This window comes from Eucalyptus grandis, chromosome 5, assembly GCF_016545825.1.
Source record: "Eucalyptus grandis isolate ANBG69807.140 chromosome 5, ASM1654582v1, whole genome shotgun sequence".
In the NCBI taxonomy this organism is placed as follows: Eukaryota; Viridiplantae; Streptophyta; class Magnoliopsida; order Myrtales; family Myrtaceae; genus Eucalyptus; species Eucalyptus grandis.
Genome location: NC_052616.1, coordinates 41,059,819 through 41,074,026, shown reverse-complemented (window position 1 = coordinate 41,074,026; position 14,208 = coordinate 41,059,819). Strand labels below are relative to the sequence as shown.

At 40.3% G+C, this 14,208-nt stretch overlaps 1 protein-coding gene across 1 annotated transcript; it reads right to left on the bottom strand.

Moving 5' to 3' along the window:
* Window positions 1-7,628: 7,628 nt before the first annotated feature.
* LOC104445032 (ER lumen protein-retaining receptor A) lies at window positions 7,629-13,767 on the bottom strand. The gene is given in 7 exon segments (XM_010058827.3): window positions 7,629-8,088; window positions 8,171-8,234; window positions 8,322-8,395; window positions 10,555-10,621; window positions 10,624-10,669; window positions 12,929-13,194; window positions 13,561-13,767. Coding segments are annotated over 7 exon segments (645 nt in total). The 5' UTR covers window positions 13,652-13,767; the 3' UTR covers window positions 7,629-8,051.
* Window positions 13,768-14,208: the final 441 nt, after the last annotated feature.

Below are 14,208 nucleotides of genomic sequence, written 5' to 3'. Positions count from 1 at the left end.
TTAAATCTTCGGACTGTGTGGACCGATGCGAACTCCATGTGATGCGATCCAATCGTCGAATGGTTCATAAGCATGCAGGGGTTGCTCTTGGTGTCGGAGCTTTGTTCCAAACTAATGTTGACCAAGGAAGGGGAATTTACCATTAAAAGTAGGGAGAAAAAGCAACATGATTTTACCACCACCCACAGCGGCGAGGCTGGCTTGGGGCTCTCTCCCCCTCACGAAGGGGAGGAGTTCGAATCCCAGAGGCGTTGTTAGGGATTCTTACCTGGAGTACTATGGTGGTGGGTCTTGCGCCTCGCTCCCAGGTTTGCTCGCCAGGTTGTCGGCTTATGGGGTCCCCCTGGGTCACCAAAAAAAATAAAAAAAACAACATGATTTTCGCGCAAAGGCTTTTTTATTAGGCGAAGAAAATTTGTTCGTAACTAAAGGAGTACGCTAGGTACAAGCACCAAATGACATCAAATCTAATACCTAAATTTGGGGAGATTATAAAAAGAGAATCCAAATCCAAACCCGTTAAAATATTTGATTGTATTCACATTCACTTAAAGACATGATCAATGAGTTCGGGGCAAATTATTGGGAAAAATTACAAAAAAAGTCTTTAAATATCGTAATTGTGTTGATTTAGTTTTAAACTTTTCTTTTATGCTACTTCAGTTCTAAATCTTTTGCATTTGTGTCAATTCAATCCATTCAGCCAATTTTGACCGATTAGCGAGATGCTAAAGTGGACAATTTTTTAATAATTTGTTTATTGTTTGAATTTTTTTATTAATTTATCATTTTTCTTTTCTTTTTCCTTTTTCCCCTCTTTTTATGTTCCTTCTTCCTTTGGCCGGCACAGCGGGCCAATGGTGAGACTTGCCTCCGTTGGCCACCGGGGAGAGCGACTTACTAGGCTGGCCATGATGAGGTCAGCCTCACCATTGCTAGGTGAGGCTTGCCCTTGCTGGCCACTGGCATGGCCTTACTTAGTGATAAACTGACAAGGTCAACCCTTACAATGGTTGGACAAGGTCCCACCAAATCTAGGGAGGCTCGGCCTCACCTAGCCTTAGCGAGGTCAACCTCGCTAGATCTAGTGGGGCCTCGCTTAGCGAAGGACTATCGAAGTCGACCCTTGCCATGGTTGGGCAAGGCCGAGTCTTGCTAGTGGTTGACAATGGTGAGCCTTGACATTGGTTGATGAGGCTAACCTTGTTGACCTCGCCTATGGCTGGTGGTGATGAGCTAGAGGAAGAAGGAAGGAGGGAAAAAGAAAATAGAAAGAAAATAAATAAAAAATAAAAAATTTCGAAATAAAAAAATTGCCTATGTCAGCGTTCGTCGGAAAGTTCTCACCAACCGACCAAAATTGGCCGGATTGATTGAATTGGCACAAATACAAATAGTTTAAGATTGTATTGGCAAAAAAAAAAAAAGTTTAGAATTAAATTGACATAATTGTAATAAATTTAGGATTTTTTTTTTTTGTAATCCTCCCAAGTTATTGCATAAGAGGTATTATTTCAATATGGCCTAGTAAAAATTCTCATGTCATACCACCGGCCGTGGTGGCTCTGCTGGATAAGAGCTCCGTTGATTCTTGCCCAAAGGTGAGGGGTTCGAAACCTAGTGGAGGCACTTGGTGTCTTAAGTGTGACGTCGGGACGGTGGCTCCTTTGCTAGCGTCACTCCAAGATGTATCCACTAACTGCTGGCTATATGGAGTTCCTTGGGTATCAAAAAAAAAAAAAAATTATCATGTCATCATTTGAATCACAATAAAGATAGCTATGGGGCTCTCTTCGCTTTCAAGCAATGATGGAAGACAAAAATGAATTTGAAGCAAGTGAAAGGGAATAGGAGATGCAACACTTCACGATTTAACTTGAAAATGCATTTGAAGAGATAGAGAAATTCTCAAGTATCTTAGTATTGAAGCACCCGATTCTCCTCATATACCTTGTTTCAATTGGCTTCATACTTCAATGAGTCACATAGGCATTGCACTAATATACTTGTGACAAATTTACTTGAACCTAATTTTTTGTTTACCAAAAACTCTAAATTGGCACACTTGGGGTAAATTTACCTTGAACTAATTTTTGGGTCATCAAAAATCCTAAACCGATATGGATTTTCATATAGACTTATCATGTCAATTTACTTATTATAAAGTTTTAGATAATCAAGGAAATTGTAAGAAAAATATTTTCTACAACTGATACATTTTCCATGAGCTAAGCACATGTGTTTATACAAGAGATTATAAGCCATTAGAATCAATCAAATTGAATTTACAATGCCTTGATCTTAGCACTTGCTTGTTATGTGAGATTATTTCTTGACTTTTAGAACTTGTGTGATTAGGTTTGGTCTTGATTCCTTGATTTGTGCCATTATCCTTAACGCACCCTAGCAAGATGGCATTTCCATCGAAGATGCCAATCTTAGGTAGTAAATAACTTAACCGAGGTTTGGATGATGGCTTTGTGAGGGCATTTGCAAGTTGATTAGTGGTTGAGATATGGGAGACACAAAGAACTCCATTTGCAACTAGATCACGAACGAAATGGTAATCTATGGCCATGTGCTTCATTCAAGAGTAAAATATCGGATTTGTGCATACATACGTGATGCTGATGTTGTCGTAGTACAGAGTTGGAGTGGTGACCGGTTGGATGCCAAGTTTGGACAATAGGTTTCGAATCCATTGTAGTTCTATTGTGGCAGTGGCAATGGTGCGGTACTCAGCTTTGATCGAAGACTAAGAAATTGTGCACTGTTTTTGCGAGCTTTGTGACACCAATTTAGGTTTGAGATAGATGATGAATGCAGAGGTGGATGATCAATCATCTACATTGCCTACCCAATCAGCATTAGAGAACTTGTGAACAATAGATATCATGGAGCATATTAGATATAACCTATGAAATATGCTTTCTTTTAAGTATCGGAAAAGTTGCTTAGTAACAGCCCAAGGTATGATGGTGGGACGTTGAATGAATTGTGGTAATTCATTGATGGAGAATGCGATGTTGGGTCTTGTGATAGAGAGATGTTAAAGGGCCCTCACTAAGACTTCGATACTCAATTACGTTGATTGTTGTTGTTGGATCATTGGAAGATAGGTTGATTCCCACAGCTAATGGAGTGCCTACCTTGTTGGCTTCATCCATTTTGTATTTTTGTAGAAGCTCACAAATATACTTATGTTGAGAGAGAGTATACCCATTTGATTGGGATCACTTCAATGCTAAGGAAGTAATGAAGTGTTCCTAAATCTTTGATAGAGAAATGTGTAGATAGTGCTACAATGAATTTGGCGATAAAAGAGCTGTCATTCCTGTGATGACAAGATTGTCAATGTAGACAAGGATCAATAAACCCCAAAGATTAAGTTATGTATACTTTATCTATGAGATCACCTTGTAATTGGACCCATGGTGTAAATGGACAAAGATGGATCAAAACGAGAGCTGCAAAAGTCGCAAGTGTGTAGGAATTTATTCAATGCGTTATACCATGCCCTTGATGCTTCATCCAATTCATAAATAGTTTTTCTCAATTTGTATACATGGTTTAGTCGAGTTGGATCAAGAAACCCCAAAGATTAAGTTATGTATACTTTATCTATGAGATCACCTTGTAGGAAAGCATTGTTGACATCAAGTTGCCGAAGTGGCTATCTTTGGTTTAATGCAATAGAAAGCACAATATGAATGGTTTTCGGTTTAACAGCGGAATTAAAGGTATCCTTGTAGTCAATCTTGAGACGTTGGTGGAAACCTTTAGCAACTAGACACGCTTTGTAGTGCTCAATATTGTTGTCAGATTGGCATTTAATCCAGAAGATCCACATACAACCAACAACATTACTCGAATTTGTGTTAGGGGTAGACTCCCATGTTCCATTGTGTAGCAACCCATTAAAATCCTTGAACATGGCATGTTGCCATTTGGTATTCTGAAAGGCTTGAATAATGCATGTTGGTTCAATAGTATCAGTTAGACGGTGTCTAATGGTGTGATGAATTTGTTTGGGTTTGAAGATATTATTCCTGAATCGAATAATCATTGGATGGTTGTGGTTTGTGGTTGGTGGAGGTAGTGCTAAGTTAGTTGTGGTGGTGTATCAAAGGATGAGGGAGGTGGAATCAATGGGATGGGTTTATGGTAGACAGTATTGTGTCATTTTGGTTTGAGTTCATCTCGTTTTTGGTAAAGGGTCAACTATTAGTGGGCTGAGTGGTGGCTAAGGTTGTGATTTGGGTTGAGGATGGTTGTCGGTGGCGTTGGTGCTGCGAACTAGAGAGGCAGTTGTTGCATGGGGAGTAAGCAACGGATCGGCCACAGTTATAGGAGTTTGCGGTTAGATCAACATTAGGACAAGAGACAAGGCAAGACTTGTTTGCTAGTTAGTGACTGAGAGTTGAATCCATATCGGATTCATAGATGGTAATGAGTTTGGAGGTGAGGAGTTTGCTGTGACATATGAAAAAAATGTGTTCATGGAACACAATGTGACAATAAGTGTAAATAAGTTTGGTTTGGGATTCAAAACATTTGTACGCACTTTGATAGAGTGAGTAGCCAAGGAATATACATGGATGGGAATGGTTATCAAGCTTGTTTTGAGCATACGGGCGAAGCCACAAATAGCACAAGCATATGAAAATTTGAAGATTGAGATGGTTCGGCTTTTGATTGAAGAGTTTTTTATATGAAAATTGATACTGAATGATTGGGGTGAGTAGTCGATTAATGAGATATGTAGTGGTTTAAAAGGCATAGGTGGAAAAGATGCGTTATGGGGGTAAAGTTAAGCATGTTTCTACAAAGCAGCTATGTCATCGTTCGGCAGTGCTATTGTGTTGCGTGGTGTGAGGAGGAGTGGTGAAGTGAGAAATACCCCATATGTATTTTGTAAAATGGTCGACAAATGAAACGTAATATTTGAAACCATCAACCAAGGTGCTCGAAGTAGGACCCCAAATGTCGGTGTATAGGAATTCTAGTACATCGGTTTATAGGAGTTCTAGTGAATTTTGACTTGAGAGAGTAGAAACATTGAACGGCACATGATGACTTTTATTACATTGGCACGAATCACAATATAATATGGAAATGGATTTGAACTTAGGATGGGTAATGAAAATATCCTAACTACGTCATTTTGAATGGAGAGAGAAGAATGTCCCAAATGTCGATGCTAGTCATAGTGAGCTGCTTTCTCTCCTATGAATGCCACGGGTTGGTTTTTGTGTGGCGGTAGGGAGAGTGGCATCCAATAGACTCCGTGATTATGGTCATCACGCAACAACGTCGCTCCTATTTGAAGATCCTTAACCAAAAAAAAATGTGACAAAAATTCAATGGACGTAATATCTTGGGCACAAAATTTAGAGACGGAAATTAAATTTTTGAGTAAGGGATGGTGCGCAAAGTGTGTTGGGTAAAACAATAGTATTTTCGAGAGATACAAATTTATTGTCCCAACATGCAAAATACTCAAACCTGTCCGTCGCAAACAACAATCTCATCCGGTCCTTCATACTCCGAGGGGAGAGATAGGTTTGCTAAGTCGTTGGTGACGTGATGGGACACTCTTGAATCAACAAGCCATTGTGGGGTTGAGCGTGTGGCAGTTGTATGATGCACAATAGGTTTAGCATTTGGACGGCCTCGAGTACAGTAGGAAGATGGGACACTCTTGAATCAACAAGCCATTGTGTGTGGCAGTTGTATGATGCACAATAGGTTTAGCATTTGGACGGCCTCGAGTACAGTAGGAAGTCTTGGCTCTGTGGTTGTATTTGTCGCAAAATTGACGAAGAGATTGAGAGTCATGAGACTGAGATGGATTGCCCCGCTAGGTAGGGTTTCTATGGGACTGTTGGCTGCCAGAGTTGTTGCGGGCAATATGAGAAGCACCATGTTCGTTTTAGGCACCATTCCAATGAGCAGTGAACAGACTAGAGCATGATTTGAGAATATATTGAGCTGTGACATGAATGAATTCTGTAGTTTTTTTTTTCATGCTTAAGGTAAGTTTCATAAACGACATGTTTGTTGTGTAATTCCTCAAATGAAAGAGGATTTTCTCTAGCACAAATTGCAGCTGCTAATTCTTAAAATTCAAGAACAATTCCATGTAAGGCATGAACAACAATATCATCATCTTTAAGGGGGTGTATCAATAATAGAGAGTTGGTTGGCATAACCCTTTAATTTTTGAAGATTTTCAAAATTGACCTCGATGGACGTGGGATTATGGACAATCAGCTCGAGTAACATTACTCGAGAACGAGATTTGTTGGCATAAAGGTTGGTAAGCTTTTCAGTGCCTCTTGAGAGGTTTCGCTGAATGCAATCAGTAGCAAAATGAATTAAAACACCGAGCAGAAATGGCAGATAATAATAGATGGTCCTAGCGGATCCACAATGTGTGTGCTGCACTGGCTAATCTGAACGAATCAAGTGACGGACAATGGTGTGTGCCATCAACAAATCGGAGTAAATCATTCCCAATTAAAATGGCATGAAGTTGTGCTTGCCAAGAGCGAAAGTTGTTGGCCATGAGCTTCATAGAAATCTAGACAGTGTTGCCAATGGTGATGAGTCCGGTTGCGTAGGAGTTGGTGTTGTCACTGATTGAACTCATGGTGCTTGCTTCTTTGGCGTGGGAGGAGCTGAGTGGCTCAATAATAGGTGGGATCAAAGGCTCGATTGAGCGAAAAGGCTTTGATACTATATAAAGTTTAAGAGAATCGAGAGAATTAAGAGAAACAGATTTTTGCAACCGTGAACTGAGTACATGTATTTATCCAAGAGGTTGCAAGCCATTAGAATCAATCAAATTGAATTTACAATCCTTTAATCTCTAACACTTGCTTATTATGTGAGATCCTTTCTTGACTTTAGCACTTGTGTGACTTGATTTGATCTTGATTCCTCAATTTATGCTATTACACTTAATACACATTACCCTTGGTCATATACTAAAACTAATAAGGAGTAAATATATCACGAATATATCAATTTAGGGTTTTTGGGAGCCTTCACATGTTTGACCAGTTTGTGATTTTTGATTTTGATGATCCAAAAATTAACTTGTGATTATTTTACCACAAATGTACCAATTCAAAGATTCTCGTGATAATAATCCTTTTCCCGATGACTTCACTGTAATTATAGAACTAGTCACGCCGACGGCTAGATTGAAAGTTCACTGAAGAAGGTTTTGATCGATGAATCGACCTTGAGTTCATGAAATCTTGCATGGACAATGGCAACGTCATTCTCAGCCTCCCACAACCACTCAATTTCACGTGCCAATTCTTCTTCCGTAAAGCCAAAGGAACGTGCAAGTTCCTATCATCCCTACCAAAGAGTCGAGACAACTCCCCATCACACCTCACTTTTTCAGATGGATGAGACACAGTCATCGATTTTGGCATATGGTTCGCAGGTTTTGGGCAGATTCCGAAGTGAAGGACCAGCCTAAAAACTGTAATGGAGATGAAATGTCCTAACCCCATCAATGGATTTCAATTGGAATCTGATATTGGTTTAGAAACTCCATTGAGTTTGCAAAATCTCAGGAAAGGTCATTCACATGCAAAACGAAACCCACCAAATCCTAGCAGAAATTTCCCTCTTTCATCCATCTCCCTTTCATTACTACGGTTCTTTTTACAGACCAAAAAGGTGGGGCCGTAGATACATTATACCGAAATTACTGGTAGAACTTTTTCGATATAAACAATGGGCACGTGAAATCAGATCATAGCTTTACAAGAAAGTGTGAAAAGTGCAAACCTTCACCTCATGCATGTGGACGTGGCTGGCGACATCCGAATCAATGGATATCTCTCCCGTACAATCTTTTTATCCATCCACCCGAAATGGGAAAGCCATCAGCATCTGGGGCCGTCGCAAGTTTCCTTTTCCTTCCCAAACATTGTCATTCAGCATGTGATCCACAGCAATGATGACAACGACAACATGCGGAGTGATTTGCTAAAAGGAGTTCCAACCATTCAACAGCGTTCATTATTGGCTCAAGCTGGTAGCTGAAGCTTGGCATTGTTCTTCCAACTGCGAAAAAGGAGGGAATATCACATCACTTGTACAACTATATTAGAGCAATAATTATCCAGGGGGGTTCCACTTTAACTACCTGATAAAGTAATAGTAGAAGAAATCCGCATAAAGAGCGCTCTGAACAAGCCCTGAGATGCAGGCTGATGAACAAAGAAAGATGATCAATCGTTCCACTTCTGAACAATAACTGCGATTAGTCTCCTGAAAGTTTGACAACAAAAGCTTACCTATCCATCGACTGAAATGTTGCTCAGTGAAATAGCGATATATCCAGTTGAGGATGTAGAAAACTCGATAAGCCCTACAAGGCAGGAACAGAATTTAAGAACATTATATAATGCCGGAATACGGTGACACAAGATGAAGCAAATACAATTCTTTTAGCAAATCAAAGGAACCAAACCAATCCTAGAACCTCCTAATATGCAGCTTATCTCAGGAGACTTTCTATTTCATCCACTTTCTCCTTTGTGCTTGACTAACGAAAGAAATAAATGTGAACCAATGAATGGTTAAATACATCATATACTGGGACCTCCAATATAATATGAAGATAGAACAGGTTCAAATCTCATTGCCAATCAACATGGTTCAGTTTCTTGGATATGGTAACAGGCAAATACTACATTCAATACAAATAGATTGCAACTCAATCTATGGGACCTATTCTACACATTGTGGCATTGTTGCTGTTAGAATAAAATAGGTTACCGCAAGATCTGTTAACATGAAATTGTTGGCTTCAGAAGGCTTTATGCATAAGTAAAAAGGAGAGATGGCTTTCTTCAATACACTTACCATGATTTGGACTGTCTGGCAACTAGTGAGAGATGAAGTTTTTTTTTTTTCCTCTCTTTTTTAGTGATAAACTTTTAGGCACAAAGTACTTACCAAAATAAAAAAAAAAAATAGGCACAAAGCCTAAAGATCATAGTCAATAAAGGGAAGAGAAGAAACTAATGTGAACGTGGTTTGACATCAATGGACAGACACAACATGAGGCTAAGTTAATAGTTGATATTTTATATTTGAGATGGTTGATCCAAGTACTCATCATAAATTCTACTTTAACACAAAAATTTACAAGGAGCTGAATAAATGGAAGACTCCAGATGAAACACCACCAACTTTCATTGGCAGGGAGAGAGAATGCAGGGGCACTGTGACTCTCAACTGGTAAACACAGAACGTTATCTTTGCTAATCTAAAAATTGTTCGTATACAGCTCATCAAGGCCAAAGAAAGAACTATCCCTAGAAATTACTCCCACTAACTTTCAGGTTAAATTTTCTCATCAGCAACTTTCACTTAGCTCATTTAGCTCATCGGTGGAGCGATAAGATTTTCTCTTGTTAATCCAAAGAGTTTCATTCTCAATATATTAATGATTGACAGACTCACTTGAATAAGTTAGTATTTTAGGGGGCAGAAAAAAGGGGTTAAACATCAACAACATAAGCTAGAAACTGAATGTACTCCACGACCACCAGATGTTTGGAAATCTGCTTCAGGTTTTTTAGGTTCCACCAAGGCAACCATTGACACAAGGATAACTTGAGGGAATAGCCCACTTTTACAACTTCTCAAAGTTACTGAATTCTTTGATTTAGGATGATTATAAATTTGAATGTTGACAAAGGATTGCAAATGGAGTTCCACACGATAAAAGGAAGTCAAACTGCATCGCCACAACAGTTTTTTCTGTATCATGTGCAAAGTTTGTTATTCGGTAAAAGGAAAGATCCTTGCATTTTCTTGGCCCAAGAGACTGCCCAAAGTTAATTGTGTCTTTTATCTGTGCTCAAATTTCGAGTTCAAATCATTACATCTTGTATTTGCTTGGCCATCTAGAGGAAGATGAAGTTGTATGCTTCGATAAGTTTCCAGAACACATGGGACAGGGAAACATACGCCTAATGGGAATTAGTCAGTGAATGCTTGGAGAAACTCCAAACACCCTGTTGTCAGCAAAAAAAGGGAAAAATGAAATGAGAAGCACTGCTTTAACAGCAAGACCATACATGTGATGATAAAAGATTTATTATGTTTGAGATGATATGTATTCCATGATCGAAAGGGTTTGGACAGATGAGGCTTGACCAAGTTATCAAAACACAAAGAAAGGACTCGATAACGTCACAAGATGGGCTTAGTTAAACCTTAAAAAGATAAAGATAGGCTCAGATTAGAAGAAAATTAACACACCAAATACAAGTAACAAGGGAAAATGTAGAAGTATGTTATCCAAAAAGAATAGGGGAAACATAATAATAGGGACCACAGTACAAGGTTGTTCCGGGGATTAGACTTTTTCTCACCGAATATTCTAAGTGGATGACTATGAATAGGTAATTAGAGTGCCACCAGTGCAGAGGAACATCAGCAGAACATAATGAAAGAGAAGCAAGAGAAACTCCACTTTTAACTGAAAGTATGTAAGATATTAAGAGATATACACACCCAAGAAAGAAGACATATTGCCCTGTTAGATTGTCAACATTCCCACTTCGTTGTAGTAAAACTAACTGGGAAGAATTGCAACAGCCTCCAAATATATTGAAAACGCCCAGAAGATCTGCAGTAAAATTAATAAATGATCTCAGGTAGCAACTTAACGGTTCAAATAGGCTAGAACACCACAATCTCATAAAAGATCAGAAAAAGTCAAGGAATGTAATGCACTTAAAGTAGGATTTCAAGAAACACAAAACTATTGTCTAGAAAGCATTTTGATCCTTCTCCCTATTTCTTTTTCTGAATTCTATTCCAAAGGAAAAGATTCACGGATTCACTCACAGCGCATATTCCTATTTCTTGTTCCCTTTTGTTTTCCAAAGGAAAAGAATCATGCATAAACTCACAGATCACCAAACGAATGAATAAAACATAACCGCATCACTTCTTCTAGGCTTCCAAACGTTGAAATCAACCATGAGGGGACAACAACCACTAAGCCCTTATGAAAAATGCTGTAACAGAGAAGTTGAAGGCTACTGCTTGAAGCTACATCAGAAGGCTACAACTTGTCCCTCAAAGGACCATGAAGAATCACAAGACCATCTGAGAACATCTGTTTCTCCCAGCATAAACCAAGAGGTGGTCCGGGAGAATCTTGAAACCAATCCATCAATTACAAGTTTTCTTTGCATAGGCCATTCCTCGCCCTCACATTGATATTGGTGGCTATAACAGCACAACAAGCCCCTAAAATGGTGGCACTAGGTATACACTTACACTGGAGGAGTCATCTTTTCCCTCAGAATGAAGCAATTATCCTGAGTCCCAACAGCAGAAACAACTAGCATAGACAGCCTTTTCTACATTTCTAATACTCTGTTTGGGGAGGAGAAGAAAAATTATGTTGAACATAACTGTAAACAGAGTTACAGAGTGGGTGCTGGAAGCAGTAGTACTAATATAAGCAAACTTTTTCTTTTTTTATTGCATCTTTGACGCTGAACTAGACAGTTTTGCACATCGTCACATAACCAGCAATCGTAATATCGCCTCCACTATTAACGAAATTTGTTTTCCTCTGAGGACACTTTTTCAACAGTCTCCTAATTTAGAGATAACCATGAGAATTGCTGGAGAAAGTGACAAGGACAATATATTATGCACCAGATATCACAAACCATGATAAGGGACATTGGTTCTATTTTACGGCACTCTAGTAGTTTGGAACATGAAAATTGACATTCCCATCATCCAATTTGGGACTTTCCATTGCTTTTCATTGAAAATATTGGAAATTTACTTCTAAGACAAGCAATGTCATGAAAAGACGGTTAGAGATTTTAGTATGTTAAGCAGTCTTTTAGATGTGCATAAAACATATTAGAGCGTATATTGTCCAAAACACAGCTAAAAATGCAATTTTTAATTCAACAACACAACAAGATGTTGCCTACCCACTCCATAACACATTTCATTGCACAGAAGAAGCCCGCATCATAAAAAATAAACCTCAGCACGATCAAAAGGCCATTAATTCCACAAATGGCTATATTTATTCTACAGAAATTAAGGCTGCCAATCAATTATATTCATAAACCCCTCCTGCAGCTACTAAGAGTGCATTTGGATTGACAAAAACAAAAGCACCGTTTTGGTTTCCAGGCAAATTTTTTCTCTGTCGCCCAAATGAGAAATAGAAAATTTAAATTTTCAGGAAAAACTAGTAATTCCAAATAACTTTTACTGTCGACATTTGTGAGATTTCACAGGTTTCAGGGGTTCTATGCTAAATAAGAAATAAACTCCAACACTGACAAAAGCTAGAGCAAATAATTGACTCCAAACAAACACTATGTTCATGAGCAGATGCCGAAGTAGATAAGTTCAATTAAAAAACAAATGACTAGAGGTACAGCCTGTAAAATGTCTACTATCCAAGCAACGAATAAGCAAATTAATAAGGGTTTGCAGTGACGCATGGAGCGACGAGAAAACAGTGAGAAAAATGGAAACCCAGCCAAACCTAGGAACGTCACTGGTAAATATCACAGTGAACTCAGTATCCAACCTAAAATTCCTCCCAAGGATATAAGCAAAGACAAGGAAGCACATTAAGGTAATCTAAAAACGTAATTGTTAATGCGGAGTAAAAAGGGACCCGAAATGAATTCGACGTCACTAACAAACTGCAATGGATCGCGTGTCAAAACGGCCAGGTCCAACATTGTCAATGAACAGTAGATATGGAAAAAGCTCATGCAAGTCTCAAAAAGAGCCCAGCGAACTTTCTACATAAGTGATTCCAACCCCAATTAAACCTCAGTCTCCAGTCATCAGATTAATCCGAAACACGCAAGAGTCGAACAACAGAATTTACCTCCTGAAAAGTGAACTTCTCATGAACGAGAAGTGCCAGCACGAACACGGCCAACGCCAGAAAATAGTGGCGAAAGGTGTCGAGGTCCTTGTTATAGCTACGGCGCACGACGGGATGCATCCGCATGCACCACACGATCGCGAGCGAGCTCCCGATGAACACCAGCTTCATCAGGGTATTATACACCGAGATGAAGTCCGAGAACAGATCCAGGTACCGCGCCAGAAACACCGCCGCGTAGAGCTCCTGGGTCTTTAGGGACACCCCTGGTCAAGCGGGCCGCGACAAGATCTCAGCTTTCGCGGATTCAACAAAATTCAAAGAGAACCCACATAACAAATCGACCCGAAACCCAACACAGGCACAACCCTCAATGCAGGGAATTTAGCAATGCTGTCTACCCAACTGCCCTAGAGAGAAGTAGATTTAAGGAATTCTGTCGAATCTCGCAACTACTAGAATCGCCACTTAAACCCAGCAAACCCAACGAGTTCGGGCCTAATCAGACCCAGAGGGCGCCCGGAACGGCTCGAGCTTCCGCCCCTCCATCGACGGCTCCGACAGCACGCGACGGCGACGGCGAGACGGGAGCGAGCGGAGAGAGAGAGAGAGAGAGGAGGGGGGGGGTTTACCGGAGCACGATTTGGTGGCGTAGATCTTGAGGAGGAGGACGAGGATACTGATGAGGTGGGTCATGTCGCCGGCGAATCTGAAGACGTTCATGGCTGCCGGCGCCGACGAGGAACTCTGCCTGAGCGAGAGAGAGAGAGAGAGATTGCAGAGGCGAGAAGCTCTTCGACAGGTTTTGGCGTGGTTGCTGCTTGTGGCGTGGAAGCGAAGGTGAGGAGACGGAAATCGAGGGAGAGAGAGGGGGAGGAGGGAGATGACGTGGCGGATGGGAAGGGCTTTTGGGGCCCACCCGCGGTTCCGTCGTGGCGATGGGCCGATGGCGAGGGGGGAGCGATGTTCGCCTGTGGATCGGCCCGTGGGGTCGATCTCTGCACCCTCGCCGCCGACGGCCATCTTGCGGGCCGTTTGATGTCTAAGCACCGCAGAGCCGGTCGGTTGATTTGTAAATAGACGGCTATAAAGTACCTTGATTAAACTGTGTCAAAAACCGAATAAAAAACTGAACCAAACTGAATCGAATTAAATTTTTTTTTTTGTCGATCCTCTTTCTATTCCTACTCTACACTCACTTTCTCATTTTTGTTTCTTTCTTCTGCGTATGAGAGTTGAAACCCACTCCCGAAATTATGCGTCCCCACTCCATCCTCCGA